This window comes from Mesocricetus auratus, unplaced genomic scaffold (assembly GCF_017639785.1).
Source record: "Mesocricetus auratus isolate SY011 unplaced genomic scaffold, BCM_Maur_2.0 Super-Scaffold_100676, whole genome shotgun sequence".
Lineage (NCBI taxonomy): Eukaryota > Metazoa > Chordata > Mammalia > Rodentia > Cricetidae > Mesocricetus > Mesocricetus auratus.
Window position 1 is genome coordinate 46,625,833 of NW_024429266.1, and position 23,215 is coordinate 46,649,047.

At 36.7% G+C, this 23,215-nt stretch overlaps 1 protein-coding gene across 1 annotated transcript in view; it reads left to right on the top strand.

Moving 5' to 3' along the window:
• Positions 1 to 23,215, top strand: part of Cdc73 (cell division cycle 73) — a 109,059-nt gene that overhangs the window by 62,005 nt on the left and 23,839 nt on the right. Inside the window, exons 11-13 of the mRNA XM_005073452.4 lie at positions 12,292 to 12,349; positions 20,797 to 20,832; positions 21,134 to 21,221. Coding sequence (XP_005073509.1) covers positions 12,292 to 12,349; positions 20,797 to 20,832; positions 21,134 to 21,221 — 182 coding nt within the window. The remainder of the gene's footprint in view (positions 1 to 12,291; positions 12,350 to 20,796; positions 20,833 to 21,133; positions 21,222 to 23,215) is intronic.

Genomic DNA, 23,215 nt, shown 5'->3' on the forward strand with positions numbered 1-23,215 from the left:
GTGACTGGGTTACCTCACTCAGGATGGTTTCTTCTAGTGTCATCCATTTGCCTGCGAATCTCAGGATTCCATTGTTTTTTTTTTTCTGCTGAATAGTACTCCATTGTGTAACTGTACCACATTTTCTCTATCAACTCTTCGGTTGAGGTACATCTAGGTTGCTTCCAAGTTCTGGCTATTACAAATAATGTTGCTATGAACATAATGTTACTGATTAGCATTGTATATTCCAACTTTACGTGATTGTAATGAGTATTATATATCCAGATTATTTTTAATTGTGAGTAGATTTATTAAGAATTGAGATAGTCCTTTTTTTTGCTGTTGAGATTAAAATATGATAAACATTTTGTATTTAAGGTAGCATAAACCCTGTTAAATCAGCATATATAACTAAGACAAATACATTATAATATTATAGGGATAGTTCATAGAACCCCATACTGGGAAGTAAAACTTGTTCTTTAAAAAGAACAGTAAGAGCCGGGCAGTGGTGGCGCACACCTTTAATCCCAGCACTCGGGAGGCAGAGGCAGGCGGATCTCTGTGAGTTCGAGGCCAGGCTGGACCGATAGCCTCCAAAACTATACAGAGAAACCCTGTCTCGTAAAACAAAAAACAAAAAACAAAAAACAAAAAAAAAAAAACAAAAAAACAAAAAAACAAAAAAAAACACAAAAAAAAAAGAACAGTAAGAAAGTGGATGAACTAATAAGTTTAGAGAAGCTGTTCTTTTTGTCTGATGCACATTTGTTTACTGGTCGTATGTATATATGTAGTCAGTCTGACAGCCAATAAGATTCCATACCAGTTGCTGTTACCTCCATATAGACTGCACACTTCAGGAAGAAGTGTAATTTATATGTTTGTTACCATGAATACATCTAGCACTTAGGAGAACAGGGGAAATCATTCTCCAAGCAGACAACCTGAGAGTTTACATGATACAATTTATGGTTTGACTTACTCTTTTTATAGTAACTGTGTACATATATGTATGTAAGAACAATTAGTGAAAAAAGAGGACATAGGGATTTATGGGAGTGCTTAGAAGCAAGGAAAGCGAAAATGATGTAATTTCAATCACATACATACACAAGCCTTACACAGTCCCTGGATTTGTTGGTTAGTGCTTTCAGTCTCATGCAATCCAGGATGACCTTGAATTGTTCATCCTGCTTTGTCTCCCAAGTATACCCTCCTTTCCCTCCCTCCCTCCCTCCCTCCCTCCCTCCCTCCCTCCCTCCCTCCCTCCCTCCCTCCCTCCCTCCGTCCCCCCCACTGTAAATGACATTCTTTCCCCCCCCAATATATGTTTTTATTTAAATTAGAAGCATGAATGCTTCACATGTCAATCCCAGGTCCCTCTCCCACCCCTCCTCCCTTGTCCCTCCACCAGCCCCCTACCCAATCCTCATATCATTCCCCAGGGAGGGTGAGGGCCTCTTTGGGTGGATCTCCAGAGTCTGTCATTTCATCCATGGCAGCACCTAGGCCGTTCCCCATGTGTCCAGCATGGGAGAGCATCCGTCCATGTGGAGTGGGCTACCAAAGTTCATTCGTACGCCATGGTAAACACTGATCTACTACTCAAGGCCCCAGAAAATCTTTGAGGCCTCCTCACTGACACTACATTCATGGAGTCTGGATCAGTCCCGTTGGCCTCTCAGCCATCAGTCTGGGGTTCAAAAGCTCCCTTTTGTCCGGTCAGCTGTCTTTGTGGGTTTCACCAGCACGAGCTTGACCACTTTGCTCATTACTCCTCCATCTCTGTCACTGGGTTCCAGGAGTTCAGTTCAGTTTAGTGTTTAGCCCTGGGTATCTCCCTCTGCTTCCATCAGTCACTGGATGAAGGTTCTAGGATGGCATATAGGGTAGTCATCAACCTTATCATCAAGAAGGGGCTATTAATATAGTTTCTCCACTATTGCTTAGTTTGCCAGTTAGTGTTATCCTTGTAGATCTCTGGAATTCTCACTAGTGTCAGCTCTCTCCTCAAACCCATAATGACTCCATCTATTATGTTATCATCCTGCTCTCTGCCATTCTTACCTTAACTCAACCTTCCTGCTACCCCATGCCTTCTTATTCCCCTCACTTTTTCCTGTCCCCCCGCCCCCCACCACCACCATGTTCCCAATCTACTCAGGAGATCTTGGCTCATTCCACTTCTCTGGGGGTATCATATCTCTTGGGAACTTCCCTGTTTCCCAGACTCACTGACACTGGGATTGTAGGCTGACATGCCCCTAATCCATATATGAGTGAATATATACCATGTTTGTCTTTTTTGTGAATGGGTTACCTCACTCAGGATGATTTCTTCTAGTGCCATTCATTTGCCTGCAAATTTCAAGATTCCATTGTTGTTTTTTGCTGAGTAATACTCCATTTTGTAAATGTACCACATTTTCTCTATCCATTCTTTAGTTGTGGAGCATCTAGGTTGATTCCAGGATCTAGCTATTACATATAATGCTGCTATGAACATGGTGGAACAGACATCCTTGTTGTATGAATAGGCATCTTTTGGGCATATGCCTAAGAATGGAATTTCTGGGCCTTGTGGTAGACTGAGTCCTATTTTCCTGAGGAATCTCCAAACTGATTTCCAAAGTGGCTGTACGAGTTTGCACTCCCACTAGCAATGGACGAGTAGTCCCCTTACTCTACATCCTCTCCAGCAGAAACTATCATTGGTGTTTTTGATTTTAGCCATTCTGACAAAAGTAAGATGGTATCTCAGAGTTGTTTTGATTTGCATTTCCCTAATGGCTAAGGATGTTGAGCACTTTCTTAAGTGTCTCTCAGCCATTTTAGACTCCTGTACTGGGAATTCTCTATTTAGTTCAGTCCCCCACTGTTTAAATGGATCCTTTGGTGTTTTGGAGAATTGCTTCATGAGTTCTTTGTAAATTTTGGAGATTAGCCCTCTGTCAGATGTAGGGTTAGTGAATATCTTTTCCCAATCTGGGTGGTGCCTTTTTGTCTTGCTAACCGTGTCTTTTGCCTTACAGAAGCTTTTGAGTTTCAGGAAGTCCCATTTATTAATTGTCATTCTCAATGTTTGTGCTACTCATATTGTATTCAGAAATCGGTCTCCTGTACCAGTTTGTTCAAGGGTACCTCCCACTTTCTCTTCTAACAGGTTCAGTTTGGATGGATTGATGTTGAGGTCTTTGATCCATTTAGACTTAAGTTTTGTGCATGACGATAGACATGGATCTATCTGCAGTCTTCTACATGCCAATATCCAGTTTATGTCAGCACCATTTTTTGAAGATGCTATCTTTTTTCCATTGTATAATTTTAGCTTCTTTGTCGAAAATCAGCTGTTCATAGGTTTGTGGATTAATCTTAGAGTATTCAATTCGATTTCATTGGTCTACCTGTCTATCTTTGTGCTAATACCAAGCTGTTCTCAGGACTATAGCTCTGTAATAGAGCTTGAAGTCAGGGATGGTGATGCCTCCAGATGTTGCTTTGTTGAGCAGGGTTGTCTTGGCTATCCTGGATTTTTTGCTTTTCCCTATAAAGTTGAGAATTGTTCTTTCAAGGTCTGTGATTTTGATGCGGATTGCATTGAGTTTGTAGATTGCTTTTGGCAGGATTGCCATTTTTACTTTGTTGATCCTACCTATCCAAGAGCATGGGAGAGCTTTCCATTTTCTGGTGTCTTCTTTAATTTCTTTCCTTAAAGACTCAAAGTTCTTGTGATACAGGTCTTTCACTTGTTTGGTTAGTGTTACCCCAAGGTATTTTATGTTGTTTGTGGGAATTGTAAAGGGTGATGCTTCTCTGATTTCTTTCTCAGCCCATGTATTATCTGTATATAATAGGGGTACTGATTTTCTTGAGTTGTATCCTGCCACTTAGCTGAAGGTGTTAATCAGCTGTAAGAGTTCCCTTTTGGATCACTTATGTAAACTATCACATCTTGTTTTTACCTCTTCCTTTCCAGTTTATATCCCCTTGATCTCCTTTTGTTTTCTTATTGCTCTAGCTAGAACTTCGAGTACGATATTGAGGGACAGCCTTGCCTTGTTCCTGATTTTAGAGGAATTGCCTTTAGTTTCTCTCCATTCAATTTGATGTTGGCTCTTGGTTTGCTGTATATAGCTTTCATGATGTTTAGGTATGTTCCTGTTATCCCAAATCTCTCCAAGACTTTTATCATGAAGGGGTGTTGGATTTTGTCAAAGGCTTTTTGAGCATCTAGTGAGATGATCATGTGATTTTTTTTTTTTTTTTGGTTATTCAGCTTGTTTATATGGTGGATTTCATTGGTGAATTTTCATATGTTGAACCATCCCTGCTTCCCTGGAATGAAGCCTATTTGATCATGGTGGATGAGTTTTCTGATGTGCTCTTGGATCTGATTTGCCAGTATTTTATTGAATATTTTTGCATCAATTTTCATGAGGGATATTGGTCTGAAGTTCTCTTTCTTAGTTGTGTCTTTGTGTGGCTTGGGTCAATGTTATTGAAGGCTAGTAAAAAGAGTTTGGCAAAGACCCTTCTGCTTCTATTCCATGGAATACTTTGAGAAGAATTGGTATAATCTGTTCTTTGAATTTCTGGTGAAATTCTGCACTGAAGCCATCTGGCCCTGGGCTTCTTTTGGTTGGGAGAACTTTGATGACTGCATCTATTTCCTTAGGTGTTATAGGACTATTTAAATTATTCATCTGTTCTTGATTTAATTTTGGTGAGTGAAATCTATCCAGAAAGTTTTCCATTTCCTTTAAATCTTCAAATTTTTGTGGAGTACAGCTTTCCAAAATATGATCTGATGATTCTCTGGATTTCCTCAGAGTCCGTTGTTATGTCTCCCTTTTCGTTTCTGATTTTGTTAATTTGCATGTTCATACTCTGCCGTTTGGTAAGTTTCAATAACGGTTTATCTATCTTGTTGTTTTCCCCAAAGAACCAAATCTTTGTTACATTGATTCTTTTTATCGTTTTCCTAATTTCTACTTTATTGATTTCTGCCCTCAATTTAATTATTTCCTGATGTCTGCTCCTTTGGGGTGAGTTTGCTTCCTTTTGTTCTAGAGCTTTCAGTTGTGCTGTTAATTCTCTGGTTTGATTATTCTCCAGTTTCTTCATGTGGGCACTTAGTGCTATGAACTTTCGTCTTAGAACTGCTTTCAAAGTATCCCATAAGTTTGGGTATGTTGTGTCTTCATTCTCATTGAATTCTAGGAAGCCTTTAATTTCATTTTTCGTTTCTTCTTTGACCCAGGAGTGGTGCAATTGTGCATTATTCAATTTCCATGAGTTTCCAGGGTTTCTGTGATTTGTGTTTTTGTTGAATTCTGACTTTAAGGCATGGTGATCTGATAAGATACATGGAGCTATTCCAATTATTTTGTACCTGTTGAGGTTTGCTATGTTGCCAAGTGTGTGGTCGATATTCGAGAAGGTTCCGTGTGGAGCTGAGAAGAAGGCATATTCTTTTGTGTTTGGATGGAGTGTTCTATAGTTGTCTGTTAAACTTCTATTAGGTCCTTTGTATCCTTGTTAAGTTTCTGTCTTGTGGTCCTGTCTAGTGGTGAGAGTGGGGTGTTGAAGTCTCCCACTACAAGTGGGTGAGGTTTTATATGTGCTTTGAGTTTTAGTAATGTTTCTTTAAAGAATGTGGATGGCTTTGTATTTGGGGCATAAATGTTAAGAATTGAAGTTTCATCTTGGTGGATTTCTCCTATGATGAGTATGAAGTGACCTCCATCTCTTTTGGTTGATTTTAGTTTAAAGTCTAATTTGTTAGATATTAGGATTGCTACCTCTGCTTGTTTCTTGGGTCCATTTGATTGGAAAATCTTTTCCCAACCCTTAATTCTGAACTATCATCTGTCTTTGAAGCTGAGGTGTGTTTCTTGTATGCAGCAGAAGGATGGATTCTGTCTTCGAATCCATTCTGTTAAGCTGTGTCTTTTTATGGGCAAGTTAAGACCATTAATATTGAGAGATATTAATGTTAATTCTTATTTGTCTTGAAATCGTTGTTGTTGGTGGAATTGTATGTGGATTTCCACCACTTTTTCTTTTGCCTGTTGGTAAAGTGGGATTATCTATAGCCTATATTTTTCTGGTTGTAGTTAACTTCCTTGTGTTGGAGTTTTACTTCCAGAATTTTCTGTAGGACTGGGTTAGTGGATATATATTGTTTAAATCTGGTTTTGTCATGAAATATCTTGTTTTTTCCATCTATATTGATTGAAAGCTGTGCTGGGTTTAGTAGTCTTGGCTTTAATCTGTGGTCTCTTAATGTTGGTAGAATATTTATCCAGGACCTTGTGGCTTTTATAGTTTAAATGGAGAAGTCAGGTGTACTTCTGATAGGTTTGCCTTTATATGTAACTGGGCCTTTTCCCCTAGCTGCTCTTAATATTCTTTCTTTATTCTGTATGTTTGGGGTCTTGATTATTATGTGTCAAGGGGATTTCTTTTGGTCCACTCTATTTGGTGTTCTGTAAGCTCCTTGCACCTTCATTGCCATGTCTTTCTTTAGGTTGGGAAAGTTTTTTCTATGATTTTGTTGAATATGTTTTCTGCCTCTTTGAGGTGGGTTTCTTCACCTTCTTCTATACCTATTATTCTTAGGTTTGTCTTTTCATGGTGTCCCATATTTCCTGGATGTTTTGTGTTAAGGATTTGTTGGATTTAAGGTTTTCTTTGGTAGATAAATCCATTTCTCCTAGTGTATCTTCAACACTTGAGATTCTCTCTTCCATCTCTTCTATTCTGTTGGTTATGCTTGCATCTGTAGTACCTGACTGTTTTCCCAGTTTTTCTATTTCCAGCATTCCTTCAGACTGTGTTTTTTAAATTGTTTCCATTTCAGATTTTGTCTCTTGCACTGTTTGAATTGTTTCATGCAATTTTTGCTTTGTCTTTCTGTTGAAGTCTTACACTTATTTTGAATTAGGTTTTCATTTTTGTTGTTGTTTGTGCTAAGACGAAAGGATTCTCTTTATGTTCTGAACATTAATTTTTAATCAGATAAATGACTTGGAAAAAACTTTCACTCTGAATTATGTTTTCAGCTATGTCATTAGCTGTTAGGTACACAGGAAATCCATTTTATCATTTAAACATTGTTATCATCTCTTTTTTGTTTCATATCAATGCCAAATTGCATATTCTGAAACCTTTCTTCTATTATATGTTTGACTTTCAAATATAGTCCTGTGATCTTAAATGAATTTGTATAAGGTACTGGTCGGTATTCGTTCTTTTACATGTTGATACCACTCTTTTTTTTAGCACTGTTCTTTGAAGACTGTTCTTTCTCAAATGATTTCGGCACTCTTACCAATGGGAGAATTGATTTCCTACTCTAGATATCTATACTATCTGTCTTTATCTCATTAGTGTATTGTTGTAGTTACTATATATTTGTAGTAATTATTGAAATTTGGAAGTTTTAGTTTTATAATCTGTATGTTCCTTTTATGATTAGTTATTTCAAGTTATTTATGATCTTATGTGAATTTTAGAATAGGTTCTATTCCTGTAAAACCATTGGGAGCCCTATATGAGCTCATTTGCTGTTGGGTGTAAACTTGCTTGCTTTTGTGTTCATGCACTCTCTCCCTCTCTTCTTCCTTTCCTCTGCATGTAACTGTGTATGCAGGTGTGTGTATATAAATGTAGAGGTCAAGGTTTGATATCTCTTTTTTACCTTGTTTTAAACCTGGCTGGCCAGTAACCTCCAGGCATCTTCTTGTCCTTTCCTTCCCAATACTAGGATTAAGACCTGTATTACCACATCTGACTTTTTACCATGGATGCTGGGATCTGAACTTGGTTCAGTAAGCTTCTGCAACAAACACTTCACCAAAGGAGCCACCTTTGCAAACTGAAAAATATTTACTACTTCCTTTCATGGGTGCTTTCTTTTTCCTTGCTCTGATTAGAATTCCTATTGTTCCATTAAAGACAAGTAGTAAAAGGTTGCAAAATGGGACATTTGCTTATGGGAGGAGGGGAAATGAAAGAGAAAAGTCCAGATTGTCCTGGAAGTCTTTAAAGCAGTTAGGAGCACACTTTAGAATAAAATCAGCTCATTTGTTTTGTCCTTAGTGATGTGGGCTGGGACAAATTACTTGTCTTTTTTAGGTTAATAGTTTCACCCATAAAATAGACACAGTACCACTTTGATCATTTTGCTTTGAGTTTGGACAAAATCATGACCTGGGCATTCAAATACTTAGTTATGTCCTGGAGAAAGTTGTTTGACATGAAAAGCTTAATTTCAAAATCGAGAGCCCTTGGTTAACAGAGTGGAAAATGCAATGCTTTTTAATCATGTTAACCATTTTGTGTGATGACAAAAAGTGAGTTCATATCTTCAAAAAAAAGATTTTCCCCAATATGGCTGTGTCAAGTATGCTCACCTGTAATACTCAATAGATATTGAATTCAGGATCGCTCATCTGCTAGGAATGGTGTCTTGTCACTCACTAAGCCACATCTTCAGCCCCAGTATTCTATTGTAAGAGGTTTTTTGAAAACAATAACCTCAAAATTCCCAGCAAAAACCCCATTTAATGTACTTAAAATTCAAATGTTAAGTATTGTTCTGTTTAAGAATTCCATTTTTAAAATTCAAACTTCATAGCAATTTTCTTTGATAAAGGCAAAAGAATGTAAGATTATAACTATGCTATTTTATTTTTTAAAAGAATTTATTTTTATTATTTTAAAATTATGTGTGTTTGTGTGTATGTACATATGCGTGCAGGTGACCCTGGAGGCCAGAGGCATTGGGCCCTCCTGGAGCTGGCTTTAAAGACAGTTGTGAGCCACTGAAGTAGGCTCTGGGCCCTGAATTTGTGCCTTCTATAAGAACCTTTGAACCATGTCTCTGGTTCTCAAGTTAACAGAATTTTCAAAATATTATCTGTTATCATTTGTATAAATGAAAAGATAGACTATAAATGCAAGTTTTCATATATGTTCTATGTTTTCTTCATTAAGACTTTTCAGTATTTCAGGTTCATGTAATTAAAGCTATTAAAACCAACTTCAGTAACTATTGTACTTTTAGAGTATTTCTGGCTATCCCTTGAGCTCCTGGCATCTTCCCATCCTTTCCTTCCCAGTTGCTAGCATGACAGATGTGTGTTACCACAGCTGGCAAATACTTTGCCTACTTGTATAAGCAGCAGATACTAATTTCATAATGCCAGAGAAGATCTTCGATTATCTTATTCACTAAAACAAAACAAGAAGGTTATTTGTAAATAACATACTTCACTTTGTCTTCTTTCTTCTTTCTTGGAAATGTAGCTCTGTCACTATTTTTTCCTTCTATATAATTGAGTCATTTTAACTTTCCCAAAATATCACATGTCTTAATGCAGCTGTAATGCTAGAATTATTTTCCCCAAGAGAAAGCAGGTTTCCTTTCCAGTTAGCACAGTTTGTCAGCTCCTTTGGTTGTTTCTGCCGATAACTTTCTTTTCATGATTGTTTCCACCAGTCTTAATATCTTTAAAACAAACAATAAAGCAAACAACAAAAAAAAACCCAACAGCAATACCAGTCTATTATTTCTACCAAATTACTGTTCTTGTTAATTCATGTCAGACACACCAGCTATATACCTTTGAAAATATTTCATCTTTTCATCTTTAAGGTGGAGAGTGGTAGAGTTGTGTTATGTCATTTCTTATATCTCTTATGCAATTTCAGAGCAACATTTGCTAGGGAGCCCTGAAAATTGCTATAAATTAATGCAAAAGTAAGGATCTTCCTAGTTTTATCTTGTTCCCCATGTACTGTTTTGTCACAGTCTGTAACTGTTTTGTATTAACCAAAACTATACTGTAGTGATTCAGACAACTCAATTTGCATAAACTGAAAAAGACAATGTAGATTAATTAATCTTTTGTAACTCACAGAAATTTGATATAACAAATTGAAGCTAAAAGATGTGTATGTAGTGTGCAGTGAGATGAGGGAATTTAATGATTCATATTAGGAAGAATTAGAGGAAAAGTAGAACTTGAATGCCAGTAGAAAAGGTAATAAGTGTTAACAAACTATATTCTTTTCATATGTATTTATTTATACTTACTCAGTCTTTTATGCCTGTAAGTTATTTTCTTGAGTCAAAGGATATGGTATCAGTATTCGAGGCATGCTTCATAGTTCAACTTTATGGTTAGAATTCTTACCAGCTAGCTCTTATTGTAAGAAATAATCCCAAGAAAGGACTTTTATTGACCTAGTTTAGAATGTGTGCCTTTTTCTGTGACCAGGGAATGATTACTTCATTAAGCAAGGATTGCTCATTGTACAAACAGAAAGCATTATTATTTAAAGGAATCAAGGTTTGAGCTCCTTAAAAGCAGACAAAAATTCCTGTATGTTATTTTTAATGGAAAAAAGGAATTTTGTTTGTGTTGCTTCCAAGCTCTAGTCTTTTGCCTGGTCTATTTTGATTTAAAGGAAAAAATTACCATTACATTGAGTCAATCAATGATTGATGCTTACTCTGTTTTAAACAGTGGAATTACAAAGAAGAATGAAACAAATCTTTGGAGATGATCTTAGAGATAAATAGAATAAGAAAAATTTCTAACTTATGGACTTTAGTGATAGCTCATATTATTGTACATTTAAGTTTTAATTTGAATATAACTTATTTAGAAGAAGAAGATCTTCACAGGTTTTCACAAAGTGAATATGTGAGTGAAATCAGAACTCAGAATAGCTACTAGATACAGTGTGCCCACTGATTGCATAGAAGAGAGTGCATTCAGAATGATAATTTGGTATCTGTCAGTGCTTTCGACCCCAAGGAGTTTTTTGCTAATACTATAACTGTTCTTTTTTCTAAAAAAGAATGGTTTCTGTATCATTGTAACTGAAGGCTATGTGTACCTTTATACTAACAGTGTAGGTATTCCCTTGTTGTTTATTTTTTAAAAGTGCTGTAGGATATTTTGCAATTCCAAATTATTTTCCATTTAAAATCTCAAATTTTAATAAACATTTAGTAATTTAAATTGTTCCTTGTGATAATATGAGTGATTTTGGTTATGGAACCATACTGATCTTGATACTTGTCAAATTCTCTTCTGTTGAATACAATAAGAATAAAGTCTCCATGCAGCAATGGGTTTGAAGCTTTCTATAAAGAAAAGTGTGTTAAAAATTGTCGTGAGTATAATAGAAACTATTACACAAAAGGCGGATACCTAATTAAAGTGTTTCATATTTATCTTTCTTAGTACACTTCAACTTGTAGTATATTTTCTTACTCCTAGTACATTTCAGTGATTGAGATTTAGTACTTAAAAAAGATTCTTATTTGCTTATAGTTTAATATAATAAAACTCAATTTTTATAGATGTATTTTTCCTGAATATTTAAAACTTTCATTTATTATTTGTGTGTGTGGGCAATGCGTGTGGAGGTGAAAACACTAAGGGATCTCTCCTTCCACAAAGTGGGTTAAGGGGATTGAGCTCAGGTTGTCAAGGTTAGTAATAAGCCACCCCTATCTGTCAAGCCTCCATACTGGCCCATTTTTCCTGGGTATTTTAAAGACATTTTAATTATTTGAAATAGTTACGTGTTTTTAAGATGCACCAAAAAGTGTTGTTATATCTTTTTAACATGAGAGTATGTGTTACTTACCCATTTTTTGCCTTTTAGAGGAAAAAGGTTTGAGTCTATTTTAAAATAGGTAGACTAGAATGCGTCTCAGTCATACACGGACAGTCTGATGTATACATGGCATTAAGCTTGATCCCCAGCATGTCTTTAAAAATAAATTTCAAAGTTACAACAAACAGTCAAGTAGCACCATTTCTGAAAAAATTAACATTTTCACAATTAAACAAATCATTAAGAATATTACTTGGTAACAATGTAAATTTCCATTAAATACCTCTATTAATATACCTTGCTAAAAATAGTATAAAAGCAAAGTAGGACTTTTGTTTACTTGTTTATTTTGCCTCATGGTTTTAGGTTCTAGTTCATCATGGAAGACAAGGCATGGCCCGAAGAATGGCTATGGCAGTGGTAGATATTTTTAGGTCAGGGGTGTTTTTGAGACAGGATCTCATGTAGCTTAGCATGGCCTAGAACTCGCTGTCCTCAAACACACAGCAGTCTTCCTCTCTCAGCCTTTTAAATATTTTGCTTTTAAACTTATTGGCATTGGTCAAATAATTGACTGAATGGGAGAGCAATGTCAGATCTCTTTAAAGTGTTTAATTGTTATGTAAACAAACTTTGATGTTATGCATCAATTTTTATCTTTTAAAGGAAGGTGCATCTGCCCGTAAGACTCAAACTCCTGCAGCCCAACCTGTACCTAGACCAGGTAAAATATAAAATTTTGACTTTTTTCTACATGGTCGTAAAAATGAATGTTTTTGATGTATGGTAATCATTGTTGCACTTAAAAATATACTGAAAGACCATTTTTCTTCAAATTAATCATGAGTATTCCTTAAAGCAGGTTTTAAAATGTGGTAATGTACACAAAATGCTTATTAAACTTTGCCAGCATCATTAATCTTTATGTTCTTAGTAGAAAACCATAAAGTTAAAATGAATAGTTTGCAGAATCTTTGAAGTCTATAGATATTTTAATAATATTTACTGTGCTATCTTTTCCTCGATTTGAGTTAAAGTCTAATTATTTATTTTTGCCACAAACTATCTGGCAAAAGTAATGGAAGGAGGGAGGGAGGGAGGGAGGGAGGGAGGGAGGGAGGGAGGGAGGGAGGGAGGAAGTTCACCATCAAGTTTCTGTGGCAGGACCTTGAGGAAGATAATCACATTGTATCCATGGTCAGGAAGCAGAGGGGGGTGAATAGTGAACAGCTTTCTCCTTTTCATTCAGTATGGGATCCTAGTTCCTGAAATGGTACCACCTACCTTCAGGGTGACTCTTCTCACCTCAGATACTGGGATTTAGGTAATCCCTTACAGACATTTCCAGAGGCTAGCATGATCTAAACAGTCTCTCAGACTGGATGCCTGTCTCTTAGGTGATTTGAGATAAGCCACCACAGAAAATGTGTAAAATAAGTTATGGAACATGTATAACAGTAACATGTAAACTTGTACTATGGGTTTTGGAGCATATGGAAATGTAGAATGAACCCTTTAGTCTTCACTTGGATTAGGGACCTAATGAATGGAATTTCATTTCTGAGCATTACATTTATTTTTAAATTTATCTTCATCAAGTATTAGTAGTATTGTACCAGAAAAATCCCTAGATACGTGTCATCTTTTACAGTGTTTAACTAAAAAATTTTAGATCTTTGAGAAAGCTTGGAAAGTAGCTAGCTAACACTAGTCAAGTGTTTTCTAGTGCATGGAGAAAGTGTGTCTTAGATAAGCACAGCCCACTGGCGTTTTGTTTTTATAGCCTGATGAAATCATTGCCCTTCTCTCACCTTCTTATGCACCGCTAACTGCATTCAGCTTCTCTAGTTTAATTATTTTTATTTTTCTGAGATAGGCTCTTCCTGTGTAATCCTAGCTGTAAAACTCACTTGGGAGATCATGGTGTCCTTGAACTTCTTCCTAACTACTGGGATTAAAGACAGATGTATGCCACTGTGCCCAGCCTTCTAACTTGAAATTGTTTGCATATAATTTAGACTCCTTCTTAAGTAAATGACCTCCAGTATGCTTGTTTAATATACTCATGTAAGATTGAGAGAGTTACACTGGTATATTTCATTTCAATTTCTTCTTTCCCTACCTTCCTGTAATTTTTTTCATTCATTCATTTTTGTCTGTCTGTCTGTTTAATGTGCATTGGTGCTTTGCCTGCATGTATGCCTGTGTGAGGCTGTCAGATTCCCTGGAACTGCTGGAGGTAAAGACAGCTGCCATGTGGGTGCTGGAAATTGGAATCTGGGTCCTCTGGAAGAGCTGATAGTATTCTTAACTACTGAGCTGTCACTCATCTCCTCGTGGTATTAGTTATTCAGCTTATAAATGATGTGCTAGATGGAATATTTCTATAACCATCCTATAGTTTTAATGTGTATTTCATCTTCAGTTAGACATCTTAGCTTTGAAACCTGGTACTAACAATATTAGCTGTCGTTTGTATATGAAAATAAGTTGTAGGCATTGTAAAACAAATTTAAACAACTTTCCCACCCCTCCCCCCACCAATATCTTTTTTTTTAATACTTAAATAGGCAGCACCGCTATTAACTCTGTTTTTAGCCCACAAACTTAGTAGGCATTTGTTCTTCGTGTCTAATTTTACCCTTCATAGACCTGAGGGAGCTGTTGTCAAATTTCTTTTTCTGCATTCCTCCTTCACTGTTTGACTTCATTGTCTCTATCACAATTTAAGGCCCACCATTTCCTTAAATTAGCATCTTACATGCTATTCAGCAGACCACAGTGTATCAGTATGCTAATGTTCTGTCTCTGTTCTGTCCTCCAAAAGATGCATGGTAGAAACTGTAACAGGCATCTTTTTCAAAATCCAGTGAATTCAGTCAGTTTCATAATAATTGTTACTACTCATTTCCACTCAGCCTTAAATCAAGTAAGCAGTAAGAAAAAATAAAGCTCTCATTTAAATCATATAATTTGAGAAGGATGATTTACTAATTCTATCTGAGCTTTTTTTTTTTTTTAGCTCCTGCTGGTCTGAAGCTAACTATGTATGCCAAGCAGAACCCCAAACCAGAGATATGGCTGCCATTGTCCCCCCCCCTTGCATTAAAGATGTATACTACCACATTTCAAAGTCCTCCTTTTAATTCCTGTCTATATCTTGTAATTTTCTTTTGCAAAAGATACAAGATGAAAATCAGATCATATCACTTTCTGGCTTAAAAGTTATTGGACTTTGTGATAACATTTACATATTTGGGAAGAAAAAACAGACGTTCAATATCCTTTGCAAATCAAAACTTAATTGAGATTCTGTGTCAACAGTGTCATAATAGCATGTTGTCAGAATGATTGGTAGCCCATGTCTGTAGTCCCTGCTACTTAGAATTGATAAGATCAGGTGAACCTAGAAGTATAGTTCAAGGCCAGCCTGAACAACATAGTTTTCTTCACACACACAAACAAGTAAACACACTTAGCATTGCATGAAGGTCCCTATTGAAGCCCCTTCCCTCATGTATGCATGCATACATACGTGCATACATGTGGCCTCATCTCTTGCCATTCCTCCTGTGGTCACACATTTGCTTTGTCTCATTTCCATAGCCATTGAAGTCTGCCTTTGGTACTTGCACACATTCCAGTTCATCCACCTATGCTTTGCAAGGTGGCTCCTTTTCATCCTTCACTTTTCAGTTTAAATGTCACTTTCTTTTAGACATTTTCTAAATATTTTCTTTGAATGATACTTTTCTTCCTATTCACATTTTTATTAATATGTTCCTTTTGTGTTCAGTCTTGTTTGTGTGTTGGAGATTGAATTAGTGTCTTGTGAAGTTAGGCAAGTGCCTAACTAAGCTTTTATCTCCAGCCTTTTTAGTTTATTCGTGTATTTGCTTCTACTGGCTCACCCACGAAGCTGAAAGCTCTGTGAAGATAAGATCTTACTGCTATTTAGTGACTATGTACAATGTCTTGTGAAGATGTTGTAATACATTTAAAAATCAAGAATTCAATCATTTGTAACAAAACAAAGGAGCATTAATATTTTATCTTTTTTTAACTGGCATATCGGCAGTGATTATAGTTGCTTTACTAGTAGTGGTAGCAGTAGCAGGGCTCAGTAATTGACACAAATATATGTCAAGTCTGGCTAAGGACTTGGAATACATTATTTTTTAGATTTCTCATGACACTTAGTAGGATGTAGAATTACATCTGTTGTGCAGTTGAGATAACTGAGACTAGGCAATGTGAGCCAGTCACCATAGGCAGTGGCAGATATGGTAGTGAGTTAAAGCATGAGGTCAGTCTGCCATAAGACTTACTTATCTTTATTTTAAAAATGTGTTAATGTATATTTATTTCAGAGGAATCAGTTTCAAACTGACATTTTTGTTCAGTATACTGAGTGCCTTCACCGTATGAGCCTATCATGTACATTGGCCATATTTTCTATCCATTACTTTCTCCTGATTTCTCTGTAGCAAATTAATCCCATTTCTATTTTCATGATGTCTATGGGCATATATTATATCTGTGTTCATAAAAAAATCTAGACTCTGTAAATGAGAAAAACCATAGTTTGTCTTTCTGACTCTGACTTATTTTGTGTAGAATTGATGGTCTCCTGTTTTTTTTTTAATTTCATTTTATAAGTGTTATATATGTGCACACTGTGTTTGGAGATCAGAAGTTATAGATGTCTTTCTCAGTAATTTTGTACTTTCTTTGAAACAGTCTTTGACCAAAGCTGGAATTCATGGCTGCCTAATGAGCTTCAGTGACCTACCTATCCTTGACCACCTGCCCAAACTCCAGGGCTGTTCTAGGTACACATCACTGTGCCTGACTTTTTATGTAGGTTGTTGGTATCCAAACATAAGTACACATAACAGGATCTTGCATTATTTCTGTTTTTTGTTTATTTGTGAGGAACCACCATGTGGAATTCCTTAGTGGCTAACTTAAATTACTTCTTGCTATTACTGTGTAAGTGCTCCTTTTCCCCATTACATCCTTGCCAATATTTATCCATATGTATACGTATGGATATGTATATGTGTGTATATATGCGTGTGTGTGTGTATATATATATATATATATATATATATATATATATGTGAATAGAGACACAGAGGAGGAGAGAGCCCTGTTGGAAATCAGAGTGCATTTTGTTAGGAGTATGATCTCTTTCCACCATGTGTGTCTTGGGGACTGAACTCAGTTGTCTGAGTTAGTAAATGCCTTTACCCGTTGAGCCAGTTTTCTGCAGTCTATTTTTTATTAATGTTAATTTTCTCACAGGTGATACAGGATCACATTATAGTTTTTATTTGCATTCCCCTGATGCCTAAGATTACTGAAAAAAATTTTTGTGTTAATTTATTATTTGTACTAAGACCTTTGAGAAATAGCTTCATTCCATATACCCATTTATTGATCAGTGTATGTATTTGTGTGTGTTGAGCTTCTTTTTTCTTTTTCTTTTGATACATTAAAAATTTTTTTTTTAAATTTAAATCAGAAACAAGGTTGCTTCACATGTCAATCCCAGGTCCCTCTCCCTTTCCTTCCCCTCCTCCCACACCCTCCCATCAACTCCCCCCAATATCCCCTCATTTCCCCAGGGAGGGTGAGGCCCTCCATGGGGATGTCTATAGTCTATCATTTCATCCAGGGCAAGGCCTAGACTCTCCCCCAAGAGTCCAGGATGAGAGTGCATCTCCCATATGGGATGGCCACCCAAAGTCCATTTTATGCCAGGGATGAATATTGATCTACTACCTAAGGCCCCATAGATTGCTTAGGCCTCCTCATTGGCACCCACATTCAGGGGGTCTTGATCAGGCCATGCTGGATTCCCAGCCGTCAGTCTGGGATTCAAGAGCTACCCCTTGTTTTGATCAGCTGTTTCTGGGGGTTAAACTAGCCCAGTCTTAACCCCTTTGGTCATCAGTCCTCCCTCTCTGTCACCGGATTCCAGGAGGTCAGTCAGTGTTTAGCTGTGGGTGTCTACTTCTGCTTCCATCAGTCATTGGATGAAGGTTCTAAGATGGCATATAAGGAAGTATCGAACTCATTATCAGTATAGCCATACCACCCTGATGTGCCTGATCTTGTCTGATCTTGGAAGCAAAGCAGGGTAGGGCCTGGTTAGTACTTGAATGGGAGTTGTTTTGTTTGGCTGGAGAAGAAGACCAGGACCTGGGGTTCATAGACTCCCACTCGAGGGAAAGCTCACTGGTGGTCCCCAGGCACTGGTCCAGTGGATGGAGAAGACAACAAGGAGACTGGGGTGCATAGGCTTCTGCCCGGAGGGGAGGCTCAGTGGCAGTCTCCAGGCACTGGTCCTGGTCCCGTTGGTGGAAAAGACCAGGAATCTGGGGTGAGAAGGCTCCTGGCCAGGAGGGGAGGCTCAATGGCAGTCCCCAGACACTGGTCCCCTGATTAGATAAGACCAGGAAACTGGGGTGGGTAGGCTCCATCCAGGAAGAGAGGCTCAATGACACTCCCCAGGTACTGGAAGGCAGGCCCGGATACAGGGCCGGGTTTATCTGGTCCTGTTGTTGGAAAAGAAGACCAGGAATCTGGGGTGAGTAGGCTCCCGCCAGGAAGGGAGGCTCAGTGGCAGTCCCCAGGCAGTCCCCGGGCACTCATACTGAATTTCTTGGTTTCTTTATAGGTTTGAGATATTAATCCCTGTACAATGTGCAGCTGACAAACTTTCCTAATCTTGTAGGCCATTCACTTTGCTGTCCCCATTACTCTGCAAAAGCCTTTCATTTTATGTAGTTCATTTACTAGTGCTGGGATTGTTTGCTGGGTCTGGGGTCCTTAGAAATGCTCCTCATTCCTGAGCCCTTAACATGTACCTTATTCTGATGTAGCACTTTGAGAGTTTTACATCTTCTTTTAAGGTCTTCAGTTCATTTTGAGTTGATTTTTGATATAGGAAGGATGAAAGGAAGGAAACTGGTTTCATTCTTCTGCATGAGGATATTTCCCTGCACCATTGTTTTTTCTTTTTTGGGAGGAGATTTGTTTTTTCCAATGTTTGTTTTTTATACTTTTGTCTAATTAGATGGACATAGTAGTGTGGGTTTATTTCTGAGTCCTCAATTCTATTCCTTTTCTCTACATGTCTGTTTTTGTGTTGGTACCATATAGTTGCTGTTACTATGGCTTTGTATTATAATTTGGAACCAGATAATTGTTGTTTTTGATCATAATTTCTATGATTAGTCAAGAGCTTTTATGTTCCCATGTGAAATTTAGGGTTTTTTTTTAAAGTTCTGTAAAAAATATCATTGGAATTTTGATGATACTTGCATTGAAACTAGGTTACTTTTGATTGTGTAGCCATTTTCACAATACTAATTCTACAAATCTATGAGCACACCACACAGAATTCTTATAGTGCCTGCTCTAGTTTTTGTTTACTCAAGTTTATCAACATGAGTTTCACCATGTCCCTTCTGTGGTACATCTAGGGAGTCTGTTACTACATTTTTTTTGTAGTCATTTTATCTTAACTTTGGAACTTTATATGTGTTAGCTTTTATTTTTCTTGTAGTTGGTCTTCTGAGCCTTTATTTTAACAAATGTTGCTTTATTTTTCTGGATCTGTGTGTAGATTTCCTTAATAGAAAAGAAAGAATATCTGAGTGAAATGACATTGTGATAGATTTCCTCCCTCATCTCCCTCTCATAGCTTCTTTTCTCTCTTTTGTGCCCACGTTTCTGTTCAAATATCATTAGTTTATCTTCCACCAAATGCTATTTCCTATGCCTATGTTATATACCAAATAAATAATATGTTCTAGGTACTCAGATTTATTCATGGTCCTAGAAATGAGTCAAGAAAGCTTGTATATTTCCTTAGGAAGAAGAAAAATGAAATGATTATAAATATGTATGTATGAACCAATCTCTGTAATGATGGAAAGATCATGCAGTGCACTCGGTAGTAACAACAAAATAACTATTCAGAGTATAAAGAATTCATTAGGATGTAGCATCCAGCTCCCTAAAGAATGGAGTGTATTCCAAAAATGTTTATACTCTTGTGTTTCACTTATAGATGACAACTTTTTTTTGGAAAGTGACATTGAATTTGAATTTTTTTCTGTACCACCCATCATTCACTAGTTTAATTCTATTACATATAAGTAATGGTTTTTGAGTTGCCAAACCACATTTCCACATGGAATAACTATATTGGCTAGATAAACTTTTCAGGTAGTTCTTTTCCACTTAGTCTTAGAAACCCCACTTCCAGTTTACTTGTGTTAGCACCTCTTTTTCCCTCCCCTTTTCAGGGTGTTCTTGTGTAAATGCAGTACATTTAGGTTGTAGTCTGTCCTTAGTCATTCTCCTAAATGATTTTTTAAATGTTGCTGTTTATTCTTTTTTTTATTTGATCTTGTTAAGTGCTCGCTGTCTTACATCCTTTATCATAGTATCATGCGGAATCAGTTTTAAAATTAAACCAACTAGATTCCATGTGATACACAAGAAGTATTTCAGAAGATGTTACATAGGTGAATATTAAAACTGAACATGAAGCACTATTGTCTTTGCATAGATCATGAGTGATATTAATATGCTAACAAATATTTCTCTGCTGTTATAGATAGAAAAATATTTGTTTCATAATGCAATCATAATTACTGCTAATGAAGTCATTTATAGACATTATAGATTAGATAGATTTTCAGAGATAGTTGACTGCTTTTAATGGTCTTTCTTTGACCAAAATTATTTAAAGATTTTAAAGAGAAAAGAATTTAAACACTATTTCCTATCGTAATCCACAATAACTTTATTCTCTTTCCTCAGTTTCCCTATCTTTTAGTACTCTGTTCTTACATTTATAATAATCAGTGAATTATAAAACTGTTTTTGTTTATCAGATTCAGACATCCATGATCTAATTAAATTGTTATATTTGTTTCTTTATTAATGTATATATTCTTCTATTATTCATTTCTTAATTGTTCAGTAATGCTACAGTATTTTAATATGTGTAAAATACAGAGGCACAAAATGTGGAATGTTTGTGTTTTACCACCAGTCTTGTGAATATCAATAATGTTTAAACTTCCTTTGTTAGTTGGAAATAATTTCTTAATAACAATGGTGATTTTATTTATTTATTTTTGTTTATAGTTTCTCAAGCAAGACCACCTCCAAATCAGAAGAAAGGTATGATTGTGTTTTTCATTTACTTTAGGAGGTAAATATAAGTAAACTAGGTTTCAAAACCAGAGCTAATATGCTTGTGTACCAAATTGAGTATGTATGCTTGGTATTTTTACTTGGTGGGAAATAAGCTACATTAAATATTTTTGTCATTATTACAAATTTAAAATTTAAAATAATTTAAAAATATTTTAGCATGAAAGAATTAAGGTTATAAATTTAAAATTTATTTTAATACAGAAAGTAATTCTTTCAACAATAATGATTTTTTTTAACCTTTAATTTTTTTTGTTTTCCTTTACAGGATCACGAACACCCATTATCATTATCCCTGCAGCTACCACTTCTTTAATAACCATGCTTAATGCAAAAGATCTTCTACAGGATCTGAAGTAAGTAATTTATAGTGGTTTTGTTGTTGTTGAATTTTTTTTCTTAACTTTTTAAAAATGCTGTTGTTTTTTTGAGACAGAGTTTCTCTGTGTAGTTGTAGCTGTTCTGGAACTCTCTCTATAGAACAGGCTGCCCTCGAACAAAGAGATCTGCCTACCTTTGTCCATCCGTCTGTCCGTCCATCTATCTCCAATAAACAACAACAACAACAAAAAAACCATACAAAAATAGAAACCAGAATATACAAGCAAAATATCAGTAAGATAGAATGCCTAGATAAAATGTGTACAAAAATACAACCTACTCTGATGTGTGGTGAATATACTCAGTGAGACTCCACTGGATAAAACTAAGTTTTCCTTGGCTACTAGATGTCAACTGCAGATAGCTTCTTGTTTAGGGATGGGAGCCCGTCCCCCCCCAAAAAAAACCCCACAAAACCAAAAGCACAGGTGTGAACCTATGCAAACCTTGTGTTTGCTGCAGTGGTCTCTGAGAGTTTGTATGTGTATCAGAAATGTGTGTGTGGCAGACAAGTTCTTTGGAATCATCCATCACATTGGCTCTTGGGATTGTTCTACACCCTCTTCCACATCGTTGTCCCCAAGATCTGAGAGGACAGGTGTGATAGACATCCCATTTATGACTTAGTGTTCGAAAGACACATGCTCTGCACATTGTTGGTTGTGAGCCTCTGTTATTTCCCATTTACTGCAAAAACAAGTGTCTCTGGTGATGGCTGAGTGAGGCACTGCTCTATCAATGTAACAGAGTGTCATTTGTAGTCTGTCTTAGATGTTTCTGTTTTGCTGTGACGAAATGTCATATCCAAGGTACTTTTAAAGTAAGCATTTAATTGGGGACATGCTTACAGTTTCAGAGGGTTGGTCTGTGGCCATCATGGCTAACAGCATGGTGTCAGTTGACAGGCAAGCATGACTCTGGAGCTGTAGCTGCTAAGAGCTGGCTTCTTTTCCCATAAGTTATGGGTAGAAAGAAAGAGTATGACTTAGCCTGACTCGGGCTTTTGAAACTTCAAAAAGCCCACTCTCAGTGACACACCTCCTTCTTTAAGGCCACACCTATTACAAGAAGGCCGAACTTAGTAATCTAAAAGAGTTATGATAACTGGAGACCAAGCATTCAAATACAGGAGCCTATGCGGCCATACTCATCCAACCACCACACAGTCATTTTATTGCTGGGATCTTTTAGCAGAGTAATAGTCTTCCTATCCAGTCTCAGGTTCTTGACCACTCTAGCGGTTTGACCTTGATTTAACTTTGCAGATAAAGAAATTTATTCATTTCTTTTAGGTTTTTGGGTTGGGTGGAGTACAGATTTTTAAAGCACATCCTTAGGATTCTACAGATTTCCTTGGTATCTCTTGTACCCCCTTTCCTCTCTAATTTTATTAATTTGTATCTTATTTTCTCCGTGTCTTAGTTAATTTGACTAAGAATTTTTCAATGTTAATGATTTTCTGAAACAAGCAATGCTTACTTTCATTAATTCCTTGTTATTGTTGTTGTTGGTTTATTTGATTGTTTCTCTTTCATTGATTTCAGTCCTGAGTTGGATTATTTCTTGTTGTCAATATTTTTTTCCCTTTTTTTAAAATTTAAATTAGAAACATGCTTGTTTTCCAGGTCAACCACAGTTTCCTCTCCCTCCCCTCCTCCCCTACCCCCCACAACCCCCATCCCATCCTTTTTTTGCTCTCCAGGGAGGGTGAGGCCTCCATGGGGTATCTTCAAAGTCTGTCATATTATTTAGAGCCGGCCTAGACCCTCCCCCGTGCGTCTAGTGTGAGTATTGTGCTATGTGGAGTGGGTTCCCAAAGTCCATTCATACACTAGGAATAACTACTGATCCACTACCAGAGGACCTATAGATTGCCCAGGCCTCCTAACTGACACCCATGTTCAGGGGGTCTGGATTAGTTTGATGCTGGTGTCCCAGATATCAGTCTGGGGTCCATGAGCACCCCTTT